Genomic DNA, 17,227 nt, shown 5'->3' with positions numbered 1-17,227 from the left:
TTCATTTTTGAGCGACATAAATATTATTTCTTTGCTTGACTTTCCAGTGTTGCCCATTTTGGTTGCTGCCTCAAGTGGGCTTTTTACTTATAATAAATGGTGAGACAAGAATTAATGCAGAGCAATGGGAGGCTGTGAAGGGGATGCTTAGTTGTTTGGAGAAGTGCTTTGTTTTGGGGAATGGGTGGTTTGGTGGGAAGTTGTGAAGTGACATTTGTATGTTCCTGCATGTGGGTGGATTGATGGAACCTAACTGAACAGCACAATAATGGGCATTCCGGACAGCATCATGTGTTGCTGCTGGTACCTTAGTCATGTAACCATCTGCCTCTTCTTCCTTCTCAAACCATCTGAAAAGGCTCCTTCTATTGGTCTAAAACTCATTGCTGTGTAGAGTGCAGCACACTATGATCATTCTGGAGATCCTGGCAGGTATTTTGAAGGGAGCCTCTAGATCTGCCCCAGCACCTGAAGTGCATCTTCAGCATGCCTATGGTTTATGGCTTTCATTATATTGCTCCTGGGCCTCATTGGTAGGGTTCCTCGTGGAATTGATCAGCCATATTTTAAGTGGGTATCCCCTGTCTTCCAGCCTCAAGAGATTAGAGATGAGAGAGGGTGGGCTGCCAGAGAATGGAAGTATCATGGCAGCTGCCTGGAAATCTTGTGCTCACTTGCATAAGCATATTTTTATGGTTGTACACGAGCTGCACATTGACAGAGTGAAAGCCCTTGGGTTTACTGAATATTCCTGGGTATGTCCTAAATTGTCACATGCATACAGTCAATGATGTCTTGCACCTGGTGGGAAGCGAGCTAGAGCTGCAAACCTGAGTGCTTGCTCAGTTTGACAGGTATCATCAATGACAAAGTTAACATAATTTACTTCCCCAGCAAGCAAGTCATTAGTTACCAAGATTAAAAGCAAAATACTGCGGATGCTGGAAATCAGAAACAAAACAGAAAATGCTGGAAAACCTCAGCAGGTCTAGCAACATCTGTGACTGAATTCCCAGCCTCTGACCTGGTCTTTTAGCTGTTGTGATTCTGTTGCCAGTTTATGGTAACATGCATGCTTGTTCCTGGGTGACTGAGTTGGTACTTTAGATAGAGTAGTTCTGCAGACACTTTTTAGGTGGAACACATTCTGTTTATTTACAAGGTATTCAGTAGCTACATATGGGTGCTTTTACACCAAACTCTATGTACATACTTTTGCTGCTCACTTGCAGACTATTGACTTCCAACTAACTACTAACTACAGAGTTAGCCCGTGCTACTCCACTATTGGTTACACAAGATCATATGATCTTCCATTATAACATTTTTCTTAAAGGTATACTATACGTTAGATAAAAACATAGTCACTGCATTCCTGCCCCTTTACTTGGAAACATATTTTTACATTTACAATTATAATATTTTCAAAATCGCAAATTATTTACACAAATAATTTACAAATTCAGTCTTTCTGGGAGTTTCCTTTGCTGTGTAGAATATCTCAGCTCTACAGCTTTGATGCTTTGTCAAGAACCTAATTTTCTGGAGTTGTCTGAACATCAGGCTCTTTGGCGGGTACGTGCAGACCTGTTTCCTCAACTCTTGTAGGTTCAACAGGCATTTCAGACACATCTGTACTTGGTTGAGTTCTCTCAACAAGAAAAGTTAACTCGGTCGTGAACACTGGTGGAATCGCTTCTTGATGATTTATCTCTCTCTTTCTTAGATGATCCACATGTCTCCATATGACTCGGCCTTCCACCTTCACGTGGTAAGATAGAGGTCCAGTCACTGCACCTATTTCACCTGGTAACCACTTTGGTGCTTCTCCAAAGTTCTTCGCATATACCGTCTCTCCCACGGTAAATTTCCTCTCCACGTCTATGCCAGTCATGTCCAGTTTTCTGGCTTCCTTGAATCCTTTCCACCTCCCCCTAGTTCGGCTTTATTAAGCTCAATCTCATCCTGAGACGGCATTTCATTAATAACTCCGCAGGTGTGACACCTATTGTTGTATGAGGGGTGGTCCTATAATGAAAAAGAAAGCGTGCTAGCTTTGTTGCTAGGGAATCTCCAGTTAACTTTTCATCCCAGACTTGAATGTTTGAACTGATCTTTCGGCCAGTCTGTTTGAAGAAGGGTGGTATGGCAAAGTTTTCACTTGAGTTATACCGCTGAGGCTGATAAACCGTTGAAACTCAGCACTTGTTAGTGCCATGCGTTTATCAGATACGACCACTTCTGGTAGTCCATTAATTGCAAAACTTTGACGTGGCTTCTTGATTGTAGCAGAAGATGTTGGTGACTTCACCTCATATATGTCCATCCACTTTGAATGCGCATCTACAGCGAGCAGAAACATTGTTCCATGAAAGGTCCCACATGGCCAATGTGTAATCGTACCCATGGTCTTCCTGGCCTCACCCAAGGGTGTAATGGAACTGTTGAAGGTAACTTTTGCAATTACTGACAATGCACACAATTTTTCATTAAGCTCTCTATTTCTCTATTCGTTCCCAGGCCACCATAGATAGATGTGTGCTATGGTCTTCATTCAGGATATTCCTTATTGTGCAGTATGTAGTTCAATTAACAATGGCTTTCTTCCCTCTGGAGAAGCTATCACTCATGCTCCCCACGATAAGATACCACCCTGGCTGGTTATTTCATGATTACTTTTAAAGTACTGTTTCATTTTGTCAAATACATGTTCTTGTGACCAACCATAAAGCACTTGTTCTCGTGCTTGATATAGGACTGGGTCCCTACTTATCCAGTCTCTGATCTGCCTAGCACATACTGGTGATGAATCTAAGAAATTTAACAATAACATGAGTTCTTGTGGAGTTGGGACGACTTCATAATTTTCTTGTAAAGGCAAATGACTAAGTGCATTGGCATTTGCAATTTCATTTCCAGACCTATGTACAAAAGTTTACTCATATGCTGCCAGTATCAGGACCTTATTTGTTTCCGTGTCTTCCTTCAATGGGCTTTCTTCTTTTTAGCACTGACTTTAATCTTGGCCTTCTTTTTGACTTCCGTTTTGGCCAGACTACTCTCAGATGCAAGTTTGACTTGAGTGAACTCGGTGGTTGAGTTTCCCAGAATTTCATCCCTCTGTTTCGTAGAAAATTCTGTGAGTTTTGTCTCCAAAATCTCTTTGACCTCATGTAGTTGATTCTTCAGCTCTTCCATCTCTTTTTTTTAATGTGTTTGTTTGCTGCCTCCTGGAAAATTGAGCACTGTTGTGCCTTCTCTGCCAGCTCATCCATTTTACTCAGAAGTGCTGAATTCTTTGTTTCTTTTCATACTTTCCCAGTGGTACAAACTTAGACCTGAGGGAATCTTGTCGTGTGTGAAGGTCTTTCAGCAGGTTTTCTGTTCCTTTCGGAGGTTGCTCACCTTGTCTCGAATTCAGTCATCAAGCATGGTCTCCAAGTTCCTTTTGCTGTTCTACCATGTTCTGACTTAAGACAGCCTGCTCCTGTTCAGGTTGTTGAGTCCTTATACACTCCTTTTCCAAAACAGGAATGTTTTCAGCTTCCTTTTGGAATCTCAGTGGCTAATCAAGGTTGGTTTCCCACAGCCAGTTTCACCCTAGGAGGCTTGGTCCTCTGCCTCTCAATACCAACACTGGTAGCTTTACTGATTAGCTCTTGTAATGGACACTATCTCTACTTATGCCTTTGACTTGGATGCCTTCACCTGTGTAAGTTTTTAATTTGGCATCAGTTTCATCCAAATTTAATTTATGTTTACCATAATTCAGGTATTTGAAGGTGTGTTCACCAATTATTGTAGTGGAAGTTCCTGTGTCCACTTCCATCCAATAGATCTGCCATTCACTTTTACTTCTACATAAGTTGGTTCTGTTTTCCCTACCTTCAAGTTAAATAATGAATAAATATCTAAATTTATTGTTTTAGGCTCTTCTACACTGTAAATCTCACAAGGTTTCCTCTTTTGCTTGAAAGTCTGCCTGATTCTTTCCTTACAAACTCACAATGTTCTTTTAACGGTTTCAAACTTGCCACATAAGAAGCAACTGTCTTCCCTGGGGCCCTTGAATTAAACTTGAAACATTGCATCATTACTGAGGGCTTTGGCTTGTAATGATCCTTCACGAGGTCCACTAAACCATCAAAATATTTTGAATCTGAGGCACTGGGTGCCGTCAAACTTTGAATTAAGCCATAGGCTTTATTCCCACATGCAGATAAGAAGATTACCCGCCTCTTTTCTTTCCCCCATAATGTCGTTCGCTTGGAAATTGAACGTTCAATATAGTGAGACCAATCGTCCGTGGTTGATTCGAATGGATCAATTCTCCCGAATTGTAGAATGCTTTGAGGGTATTACTTTGGTTTGAACAGAAACTTCTACTTGCGCCAACTGTGCGCGGTACAGCCCGATTTCAATTCTTTTGATTTCCTTTGTAATTTTACACTCGACGCTAGTTCGTTGTAACTTCCTTCTATCCTTGCATTTTCCTTGCCGCTGGTTTGTTGCATCCTCATTGCAAACTTGTTGGATCTCCACTTTATACTCATCCTTTCTTCATCGCCAATTTTATTGTGACTCCCTCGCCAGTTTATGGTGACTTGTGGATCACACTTGCACGCTTGTTACGGGGTGACCAAGTTGGTACTTTAGAGTAGTTCTGCGGACACTTCTTAGGTGGAACACATTCTGTTTATTTACAAGGTACTCAGCAGCTACACATGGATGCTTCTACACTGAACTCGATCTACATACTTCTGCTGCTCACTTGCAGACTACTGACCTCCAACTAACTACTAACTACAGAGTAAGCCCTCACTATTCCATTGTTGCTTACACAAGGTCATGTGATCTTCCAAATAACATTCTTCTTCAAGGTATACTACACATTAATTAAAACCATAGTTACCACAGTAGCCACAGTATTTATATGGCTGGTCCAGTTCAGTTACCTAATGAAGTACAAATCCAGTACATATCCTGTATGATGCAATACAGGAACCAAAGGGAAAGAAACAACTGAAACACCAAGCTAATTTTTAATTCCGAGGCAAGAACATGGCAAAGTGAGCAGCTAACCCATCTGGGAATGGTATTGGGGAGGTTTAGCTGATTTTTAAGGCCTGGTTGCTTTATTCTTTCAAGGGATGTAGATGTCACTAGCAAGAGCAGCATTTGTTGCCCATTGCTAATTGACTTTCTAACTGAGTGGCTTGCTAGGTCATTTCAGAGGGCAGTTAAGAGTCAACCACATTGTAGGTATTGAATCATGTTTGACCAGACCAGGTAAGGATGACAGACTTCCTTCCCTAAAGACAACTGTGTGCCTCGGAGATTATGAAGCACGCACATGAGCGAATGTTGCACTCACCCTGCTTGCTCTCCCCCACCTGCAAAGGCAGCACTGAGCGCTGCCACTCATGTTTCATGCTGGGGGGGCCTTAATTGGCCCGCCCAGCATGAAATCACCTTCCGGCTTCGACTGCCCCTGTGGCGCTTGCCCAGCAAGGACAAGATTCTTCCCTTGGTGATCATAAATTGCCTATATTTGTAGAAGATTTATTCAAATTTCTTATTTTTAATTTCTGTTGATTCAATGCAAAGTTGTCAATAAATCCATGCTAAATTAATTTTAAAATTGCCAATACAAACTTTGAATTCACCTGCTTGTATGACTGTATTTAATTGGGGTGTCTTCTGTCCAACCTTTAGCTCATACTACTTGAAGGGACAGTTGCAGTGAGAGGCACATTTGCTTATGTAGCCCAACAGGCATGGCTGCTTAACACATCTTTACGTGATAATATCTTGTTTGGCAAGAATTATGAGGAAGAAAGGTAAGATTTCACTATTTTAATTATTTCCTTGCTGATGTTTTTCAGATACATAGAAACAAGGAGCAGGAGTAGGCCATTCAGCCCTTCGAGCCTGCTCTGCCATTCATCATGATCATGGCTGATCATCCAACACGATAGCCTGCTCCTGCTTTCTCCCCATATCCTTTGATCACTTTCGCCCCAAGAGCTATATCTAACTCTTTGAAAACATACAATGTTTTCGCCTCAGCTACTTTCTGTGGTAGCAAATTCCACAGGCTCACCACTGAGTGAAGAAATTTCTCCTCATCCTCATACAGTTCCTCAGGTGCCAGAGACTCGTCACTATTTCACCCAGACACCATCATTCATGTGTGAGCATTGACTATGAATGTTGGCAGGCTTCTTGATAATGCCTAAAGCCTACAAGCATGGATTTTTCTGCTTCATTCAATTTTAAGATAGAGAGCCAAGGGTTATCTGAAAAATGTGATTTCTTAGCTTCTTTTCAACTCCATTCTCTGAAGGGGACAGAGTCACAAAGGTAAAGTGTCTTGCTTATATCAGTACTCAATCAAAAACAAACCCCTCTGTCCGTGCTCCTATTGATCTGGCTACGAGTAAATGTCTCCCCGCCCACCGGAGATTAGATTGGGTCGGGTCCACCCGTCCAGCAGGCAGAAAATTCTGCCCCATTTCTTTCAGGTCACCCAAGGCTGGAAGCTTGAGTGTGCATTTCTCTGAATTTAATTTCTTTAATATTTTATTTGCCCTCAGAACTCCTCAACTATAGTGTTTTATTATAGTACTACCTTCTAATATGTCATAACTGGCATAGGGTCTTGTCTGAGTGTATAGCCAGTTTAATTGCCCTGTTAAGCTTATTTAATGCTTTGTAAGTACCTGGCCCAATTTATTGGGATATGATTAACACGATTCAAGTTTCCCCTTGAATGCTATGTTGATTCAAAGTTACTCTTGACAAATTCTGCTTAATGTCTAACCCTAAATATAGGGTTAAATATATAGCACCTGAAGCCTGACTTCCAATCTTAAATTCCTCTTTTATCTTAGCTATAACAAATTGCACAAATTCCGAAGAACCACCTCAAAGAAAATATACATCATAAAGATACCTCTGAGTTTCTCTTTGATACCAGTAGAACATAGCTAGGTCTGCTTTCAGCTGAATTCCACCGACTTTCAGCAGGACAGATGTAACTGAGAAATACCATACCCTTGACGCATCATTCAATCCGTAAACACACTTGTTTAATTTCCACAGTTTCCCTTCTACATCACTCACTTCTTTAGGTTGTTGCAAAAATGCAGCTTTTATATCAATCGACCTACATTCCCAAAAATGTGGCTGAGAGGGCCAAGAAAATCTTCAAGATCGCTTTTCATGGCATGGTGACATCCACTCTAACATCCTGATCACCTGTGTGATAAGGCTGGCTGTCCCCTAAATGGCACTTAAGAATAAACATTAATTCTTTTCCAACTCCTTTTGTTTTGCTTCTCTTATTGATTTTTCTTCCAATTTGTTTGTGGCCACCAAAACTTCCTGATTATAAGGGCTCCTACTTCCAGTGGCATTCCTCAATTGTTCTATAGTGTTCTAGTCAAACTACAGCCTCAACTTGCCCTTCTATCTCTTTCTGTACTGCTGCTACATGACCTCTCCCTCCCGTGATCAGAGATTTGTTGCCAGTATGTGATTGTTTCCTAGGGCCAGAGTCACTTCCAGTTCCATTATGGGGACATGTAAGAACGATACTTCAATAATCATTGGTGACTTTAATCTACATGTAGATTGAGCAGGTCAGGATTGTAACGATAGCCTGGAAAATGAGTTTAATGGAGTTTATTCAGGACAATTTCTTAGAGCAGTACCTTATAGAGCCAACCAAAGAGCAGGCTATTCTAGATCTTGTAATGTGCAATGAGACGGGATTAACCAATAACCTCATAGTAAAGGAGCCTCTACGTGACTGTGATCATACATGATAGAATTTCACATTCAGTTTGAGGGTGAGAAGTGTGGGCCGAAGACGAGCGTTTTAAACCTAAATAAAAGGTAATTATAAGGATATGAACTGGGAAACTAGATTAAAATGTAAGACCGTAGAGATGCACTGGCAGACTTTTACAGAAATATTTAATAACTCTCAGGAAAGATTTATCCCATTAGAAAGGAAGGCTATTTGAGAAGGATGCATCATCTGTTGTTAAATAAGGAAGTTAAGGATAGTATCAAACTGAAAGAAACACTGTACAATTCTGTAATGGTTAATGTAGGTCTGAACATTGGACAGATTTTAAGAACCAGCAAAGAAAGACTAAAGACAGCAAGAAACCAGAGCATGAGAGAAAACTATCTAGTAATATAAAAATGTTTCTACAAACATTTGGAAAAGTGTAATTAAAGTGAGTGAGTGGTCCTCTAGGGAGTGAGTCTGGGAATTAATAATGGAAAACAAGGAAATGGCAGAAGCATTGAATAGGTATTTTGTGTCTGTCTTCACTGTGGAACTCTTAGTATCTTCCCAACGATACTTGAAAATCAAGAGGCAAAAGAGAAGGAACTTAAAGCCACCACCAGGGAAAAGATACTAGGAAAGCTGTTAAATTGAAAGACTGTCAAGTCCCAGAGCCTGATTACCTGCATCCTAGAGTATTAAAAGAAGCGGCTGCAGAGATGTTCAAGGTATTGGTTATAATCTTCCAAAATTCCTTAAATTCTGGAAGGGTCCCAGTGGATTGGAAAATACTAAATGTAGCACCATTGTTCAAGAAAGGAGGGGACAGAAAGCAGGAAACTATGGGGCAGTTGGCTTAACATCTGTTATAAGGAAATTGCTAAAATCTAATATTACGGAGGTTATAGCAGGATACTTAGAAAATCATACTGGGATTGGCAGATTCTTATCACCTGATGCCATTAATACTTGTCTAACACTCTGATGAGAAACATTTGTTAAGGGAATACAATAATTTCCTAACTGGGTAAAGTGCAGATCATGTGACTTTCCAAACATAATTGCCATATCATGCAATATATGTTGTGTTTCAGTTGTGCCTTTTCATAGATTTACTCAGCAGTATCAGTCTCTCACTAGAGATTGCATCATTACTTATAACATTGCTTACTCTAGCTATTTTACATGGAATTACAACTTTTTTTAGTGACCTCAATATATTGTCACCAAACCTACATCTAGTAACACTTCCATATTCCCTAAACTTGCATCAATCCTAACTATTCAGTGAAGGAAGATAATACTTTAATCAACCTGTCCCATATACTGTTGAAGTATAAGTGCTATCTAGTACAGCCCAGTTATAGGAGTCTGACTTATTTTTCATATTCGACATTACCTTCATCCTCTTCCTCAGAATTCTTTTCGCCCTTTGTCATTTCTATGACTCTGCCTCTTCACTTTGGGTAGTTCATCGCATCAAAGTACTTCGAATCACACCTAAAGCGCTTATTAACTTGGGTATCCCTAGGATTAATTTGGCTATTATTTTTGTTCCAATTTTGTCTCTGGTGTAATAACCAGATCTGCTGAAGCTGCTTTGACCCTCATTCTGTCTGTTTTTAATCCTTCCATTACATTGTTGTCTGCATTTGGTTCCTGGACTGTTTTGAAACCTGGCAACCATTGTGTCCTCTACTTCATGCCATTGCAGAATATCTCATTTGTTCCAAGAAGGCTAAAGGGAATAACTGTTACCCCAGGAATTTTTTAAAGCAACAGACATCTGATCCAAAGGGTGTCCGTCTCCAAGAATGGAACACCAGTTGCCTGTCCTTATGAGATACCTGAGCATAATCCCATAAATTTAAATGCTAGTGCTGATCTCCACATTTAATTTAATCAGTTTTTACATAAGCTGTTAAAGTCCATGATGTTTTCTTGCATGGGATGATCACCTTTTTTCTGAAGTCTGGCAAATTCCGACAGATTCTGACATTTAACAGATGTAGATTTCATCCAAGAACCCTAATAGAAAGTCCAACCTTCATCACTGTCCAATTCACAGGCATCCTTCTTGCAAAATGCTTCTGATTTTATTTCTTGTGGGAAGTGATTACACCATGCCCATACCTTGTTACCCTTTGGTAGGGATGTAACCCTATATCTACTTCATTCTTCCATTGCCCCTACAGTTCACACTTCAAGAACTTCAGCTAGCTACCATGTCTCGACAATTTACACTTGCTTTCAACATTTTCAACAATATCTAGCAGAATTTGTTTTTTGTCTTTTTTAGTTTCCAACCCTTACCTTTAGGCAACCATATTTTATTCCAGAAAGCCAAGTGGTGAAGGATAGAATCTTTACACACTTTATAGGCTTTATTTACCGTGATACACATTATAAACATGCACCTTCAAACCTAACCACCACCGTTTCAGACAGTTCCTATTTATAGGAGTACGTGTGAATCCTAGTTGATGTCCACCACCTGCGTACAATTAAGCATGATATATATTTAACAATGTTAATGCCACAACATGAAGAGACAGGAAATACAATGTATTTTTATATTAATCTAGCAGTCACTCACATAGTGGTTAAGAACGTAGCTGTTATAAGCTGGGACGATTGTTTTGTAAATAAGCATTCTGCTTTCTTCCTTTTAGGAAATTGTCAGGAAAATAACTGCTGGGAACACTTGATAATTAAATTTATTAATTATGAAAAATTTCTCATTTTAAACTATGAATTTATGCTTGTAAGCTTTAATAAAACATTGTGTGCTCGTGGTTGGGAAGTCACACTAGGAGCTGAATTTTCGGGCCTCGCTGAGGTGAGGAACAGAGAAGGATAGGGCCCGAAAATTCCAGCACCAGCCAGTGTGTTGGTTTTCTGGCGTCATTCCTAGCACTTGCTATTTTAGCAAAGGTGGGCTCAGGGCCAATAGGACTACCCATTCCCATGAGCTAATTAGGCTCATTAAGACCCTTGTTAGGCACACTGAAGGAGGCCAAGTGACAGAGTGCTGTTGCAGCCAAAAGCCATTCTGTATAGAGATTCATCTCTGGCTGCTTGTTTTGTTTATTGAAACTTTTAAAAATGCTTCTATGTTGAAGTGCCCTGTCAGTTGCTTACCATTCATTGCAGACTGCTGCCCCAATCAAGCTCTCCAACTTTGAGAGCCCACCAACTGCACATAATTGTACAGGGAACCTGTCTCTGTGCCAATTAAGGGTGCAATTCTGAGAAAATGCCAGGTCAGTAATTGTTTTTCCCCCAACCCACCCTACCCTCCATTAGGGGCAGCTTCATGGCCTGGAAACAATCCTGTTTCCCACCTCTGGAGGGAAAATTCAGCCTTGAAGTGAGTGCATGTTGGAGAATCAATGCTGTAGTGTTTTAGGCCTGTCTTCAAACCACGGCCCTTTAAAGTGCACCTTCTCACTGGTGACACTGAATGATGGATTTATGCTGTTGTGTTTGGCACAGAAGTGACTCCTTATGGTATAGATCTATTATGATACTTGTAGCACAGTATGTTTTGGTCAGGTACATAAACAATTCAATGGCATTATACAGAAACCAACTTAATCATTGAAAACTATGTAGTCAGATTCTCATCACTTGTATTCTCCATTTAAATGCAGAAAATTGGAATTACTGCTCAGGTGTTATATAAAATGTTGGATTTTGGCATTCTCAGCAGGCATAAAAATAGTTGGACTAATGGACTAACAAAACAAACATTACCTCTGTGTTTACATTTCCTAGGTATAATCATGTTTTGGAGGCTTGTTGTTTGCATCCTGACATAGAAAGTTTACCGTGTGGAGACATGACTGAGGTAAAAAGTATTTTGTACGCTAGTGATTTGACACATGTAAATTCATGGTTCCCATGTTCCCAGTGCAGAACCACACTAAAGGGAGCACAGGTCAGAAATAGAGCTGACAGCACTGAAGGAATGATTCTTTGACTTAAGATTCCTTTAAGCTCAGTTGCCCACAGGGAGCATGGGATAGAATTTATTCTATATTGTTAGTCTAAGTATTCATCGAACCATTACATTGTGCAGCTTTGCTATTTGTTTGGACATTACTGGACCAGGATTTGTAGGAATATATACACTGATGATGTATGTGATGGGTCAGAAGATGTAAAATTAATGGCTGTAAAGTGCCTTTGAACATCCAGAGATCATGCTAAATAAATACAAATAATCCATTCATTCATTTTAAATATTTTGAAGACAGTAACAAGAGACCTAGGGTTGGGTTACCTCTTGGGAACATGTTTTACAAGTTGGGCCATTTCACAACTCTCAAACCGCACTGACTGATTTGCGACTTTGGGATTTTTTTTTTTCTTTCCCACAGGATTCGGGTTCTCAGTGCAGTTTGTGAGGCATTAACCAGTGCAGGTACAGATGCAGGCTGATGAGAAGGCCTGCCTTGATTCTTGGCGACAGTAGCACTGCTTCTAACATTTCTTTGAAGGCCCTCTAAACCTCACTGCTCATTCCCTCAACCCAGCTCACTGTCACCCTATTTCCCCATCCATGCACCCCCATGTATCCTCCATAGCCACTCACCCAGTATCGACTATGTACAGTACTCAGATTCCATGCTAAATGAATGGAAAATATTTTATGTTCCTTGGGAAGAAATATTCTCTCACCAGGTAATAAAAGCCTCCATCAAAAACACTATAATTGATACTAAGGGGAAAGTGCAATCTACTATGCGTGAAAACCTTAATACTTGTAATCATATTAGCTTGTATCAACAAACCATAAACCACTTCAAAGGCACAATCTGATATTGCAACCTCCTTAAAACTGTTATTCATTCTCATATGAATGGAACACCTAATGTGCTAAAACCAATTAGCACTTGAAACTCTGCCAAACATTCATAATGGCCACAGCTGCCCAAGCAATAAAGTACTCTCCAAGATGGAAAGAACAGAAGGTGTTCATTTCAATTTCAAAACTGAGTGGCTGTCAATCAATGGATGGGAGCAGGTGGTTAGATTTCTTTCAAGCATCAAAGGCAGTTTTTTGTTTATATCATCCAGGGCAGTCACTCCATTTAAATCACAGTACAAAAGATGACAGCACAGGCTGAAAGGAAATTGTGTAATATTTTCCACTGCATTATGGTGCTTTCTCCATTGGAAAAGTACTGTAATGCTTGTGAGTAATTACAGAATACTGGTGAATGCAATGGTCAACTTATCTTTACAGGACCAATGAATCACTGCATTAAAACACATCCACATTACAATATATCTAATAGTAACATTTGAAGGTGTGAAAACATTTTACACTTAGCTTTCAGAATGTTCCTGACTCCTCAGCTAGCTTACCATTTTATTCATGAATTCTCAAACCTAGCATGCCTTTAATGGGATTGCAAAAACCCACTCCACTAGATGGAATTGGTGTGCAGGAAGTTATGATTTTTGTCTTCCATTTAAAAGGATGAACCGAACCTCAGGTGGGTGTGTTTTGCACACTAGGCATTCCCGGCCATTCCCAGCCAGAGAAAAGTGGCGTGGGATCGGGAATGCAGACGATAATCAGAAGTGTGGCCAAACATGTACTGAAACATGCCTTCGCATCCAGGTGAAAATTTGGTTCCTAAAATTTGACTGTAACCCGCTGGGATAATGGAGTCAATTCTGGTCTCTAGTGCATCACTAATTTTAATTGTTCCACCATTGGTGCTTGTGCTTTCAGCTGTCAAGCTCTGAAATTCCCGTCCTAAAACCTCTTTGCTTTCTCTGTCTCCCTTCCTTTAAGCTGCTCTGTTGAACCTACCTGTTTTTGATCTAATCAGATATCGCCTAGTGTGGTTCATTTCAAATTTTGTTTTATGATGCTCCAGTGAAGTACCTTTACTACATTAAAAGTGGTATATAAATGAAAGTTGTTGTAGTAGGACATCAGCTCTTTATAAAAGCTACTTGCCCACTTATAGAACCTTTTTAATGTAATAAAATGTTCCAAAGTGCTTTACAGGGGCAAAAATATCCATATCCTGAGTAGAGCTTGAAAAGAGGGTTGGAGTGATGATTAAAGACTTGATCAAAGAGGTGAATTTTAAGGATGCCTCTGAAAGAATGGAGGAGATTTTCACTCACATGATTGTATGTCTGCTTTGAAGTGCAATATAGTATGCAGGACAAATGTTTGTTAACAATTTAAGGAAACTTTAATGTTCATGAATAAGCACTGTAACAACTCTCTGATTCTGTGAAGTAAATGTAAATTATGCTTTTAGCAAATGGAAGTTATTAATAATTCTGAAAATCAGCCAAGGGCAGAACTGAAAGTGTTTCCTTAGGAATGAATAGTGTTGGCAACCAGCAGCTTTGGAGATTGGTAAAAAGACATGGCTGGGAAAGGGAGTAGGGAGAAGCCAAGGGTGAGTGTGTTAATTCAGGATAAGAACATGGAAAATGGGCAGAGATTATAACATGATAGCCCAGTTGCATGCATCCTGCTTAAATATAAACTCCTTTTAGTGACTGGCGTAGGGCGCAAATAAAACTGAATGCCACCTAGACTGTCTGGTTTTAGTAAGCATAATTCAACTTTTACCTCCTTTTCTCCACTCTTCTTTTGCAAGCTGTGATTGATGCTGGGGTATGGTTTCATGGGTACTAGAAATCCTCTTACCCCTTATCCAAATAGCCATTCTTCATGTGTGATCTCAAACCAGTGAATGTTGGTAGCTCGGGTACAGGCAGTTACCACAACTAAACCAGATTTTGTCCTTCCCAGTGACTACAGCAGTATATTTTCTAACAGGATCACTGGACATCAATCAGGACCAGGAACCCTGGCTGAATTCCTTCACTTACTGTTCTGGGTCAGTTGTAGCACCCTGCTGGTATGTTTTTAACTGTTACACCCATCACTACTGACAATTAAAATGCCAAATCATTAATGAAAGCTAATGGAGCCCTTCTCCTGAAAATGTGTTCATTTTTCTGGGGATTTCATTTTTATATTATATTGTGGGTCAGGCAAGCTATGACATAGTTACACTATGACTGTTTTAGAAATCTGAAATTTGATGATGCATGTAAAACCATTAACCATACAAGTTATATTTATTACCTGTAATTGTGATTTATTTTTAAATTTCTTGTAACTCTTTCGAGTACAAACCCGTTTCCATCTGTTTCAGATAAAGTTACATTGTTTCATAGTTTGCCATTGTGAGATTTGAACTCTTGATCTTGGGGTTACAAACCCAGTACCATAACCACTTGGCTATTTAGGCCAAGCTTAAATTTCTTGTAACCTAAGTTGCTGGATGTCCAAATTCATCATATAATTATGTTAAGTATTATTTTTGAGCCAAGTGAAATTCACTGAACATATTAAGAAAAATTACAATTCAACACTGTGAAAAGCTGAAAATCCTCACAGCAGTTGTAGCTTAAAAACATTCTCAGATATTCAGATATCATTAGCTTTACAAATCTTCACCACAGGTTGGAGAACGTGGTGCCAACCTCAGTGGAGGACAGCGGCAGCGGATTAGTCTTGCTCGTGCTCTATACAGCGATCGAAATACCTTCTTGCTGGATGACCCGCTGAGTGCTGTAGATGCACATGTTGGAGCTCACATGTTTACCAATGCTATTAAGTCAGGAATGAAGGGGAAAACTGTTCTCTTTGTAACCCACCAGCTTCAGGTAGGCACACATTGAATAATATTCCTTTTAATTAGCCTTAAGTTACATATTGTGGGAAAGAGGGATTTAGGAGAAGAAACTACATTCTGCCAATACAAGCCAACAATAGAATTTTCAATTTGATGTAAAACAGTTGCATTTTATCCTTGCAATATGTATTAGAATCAAAGCCATCTTATAACTCAAACCAAAATTAACATTTCAAAAAAATCTGAATGGCAGGCAATTTTGTCAGTGAGTCTCTTGGATATCTGTTTAAGTTTTCTTTAATTACTAATGCCCCTTTATGTCACTGCTTCTCCTAACTATAGCACTGATTCCACTCACAGCACTATAACATACATAAGATAGTGCTCGGAGCATGGAACTGTTTCTCAGTTATTGCTAATGATCTGAAATTTCTTTTTATTTAGAAGCCATTTTGGAATATAGTACTAGTATAACCCTTGTACATGGGGCTGATAATGCCAACAATTAAGGGAGCACAGGTTTATGGCAGATGGATGCATTGATATTCAGGATGCCTGACTGACATGTCTCCCACAAGCCTCACAAGCATGTTCCTAGGGTTCTTCTGTAGACTTCTCGGCTGTTTCTGATCCTTCTGTTTCTGGCTACCTGGCTTTGTAATATAAAGGGGGAGAAAGCCATATAGAAATTTGATCATGTTTTACCATATTTTAAATGTGTCCAAATACTATTGCTTTGTAGATGTTATTATATTTTTGGTGCTGTTGCCTTTTGGTGGGATTTGAGCCCAGCTCCCCAGAGCATTACCCTGAGCCTCTGGTTTACCAGTGCAGTGACAATACCACTGCACCACCACCTGAAAAGATGTTGATGGTTTACACCATTCACTGACCTTCTGCCAAAGTTACACCAGATGACCAGGGAATTCTACCTAAATCCTACCCCACTTTGTTTACTGGGTAAACTGTCTTTAGTGTGGAACCCAATTGAAATTGACAAATAATTGCTAAAAGTTGAAGTGAGAGTGACATCAAGGTCACATTTGACTGAGTGTCATCAAGAAGCCCTAGAAAAATGGAGATTGTTGGGAATCTGGGAAGAATATCCACTATTTGGAATCAAACCTAGCACAAAGGAAGCTGGTTGTGTTTGTTGGAGGCTTATCATCTCAGTCACAGGATGTCACTGCAAGTGTTCCTCAGGGTAGTATCCTAGACGCAATCATCTTCAGCTGCTTCATCAATGCCCTTTCCACCGTCATAAAGTCAGAAGTGGGAATGTTCACTGATGATTGCATAATGTTCAGCACGATTCACGGCTCCTCAGATGCTGAAGCAGTCCATTCCCATATACAGCAAGACCTGGACAACATTCAGGTTTGGACTGATAAGTGGCAAGTGATATTCACACCACACAAGTGCCAGGAAATGATCGCCTCTAACAAGAGATGGTCTAACTGTTTCCTCTTCACATTGAATTGCATTACTATTGCTGAATCCCCCTCTGTGTCTTGGGGGTTACCATTAATCAGGAACTGAACTGGACAAGCCAAATAAACACTGGCTACAAGGACAAGGCAGAGGCTGAGAATCCTGCAGTGAGTACTCACCACCTGACCCTCAAGTCTGTCCACCATCTACAAGGCACAAGTCAGCAGTGTGATGGAATACTCTGCACTTACCTGGATGAGTGCAGCTCCGGCAACACTCATCCAGGACAAAGCAGCCCGCTTGATTGACA

General features: G+C 40.0%; 1 protein-coding gene across 1 annotated transcript in view; it reads left to right on the top strand.

Annotated features, from left to right (window-relative positions):
* LOC121281907 (multidrug resistance-associated protein 5-like) overlaps nt 1–17,227 on the top strand; it is a 252,076-nt gene that overhangs the window by 167,760 nt on the left and 67,089 nt on the right. The window contains exons 14-16 of the mRNA XM_041195071.1: nt 5,716–5,840; nt 11,579–11,651; nt 15,314–15,517. Of these exons, the coding sequence (XP_041051005.1) occupies nt 5,716–5,840; nt 11,579–11,651; nt 15,314–15,517 (402 nt within the window). The remainder of the gene's footprint in view (nt 1–5,715; nt 5,841–11,578; nt 11,652–15,313; nt 15,518–17,227) is intronic.

The sequence above is a fragment of the Carcharodon carcharias genome, chromosome 9 (assembly GCF_017639515.1).
Source record: "Carcharodon carcharias isolate sCarCar2 chromosome 9, sCarCar2.pri, whole genome shotgun sequence".
In the NCBI taxonomy this organism is placed as follows: Eukaryota; Metazoa; Chordata; class Chondrichthyes; order Lamniformes; family Lamnidae; genus Carcharodon; species Carcharodon carcharias.
Note: the sequence above shows the minus strand (reverse complement) of the source record. Positions and strands in the feature narration are given on the sequence as shown.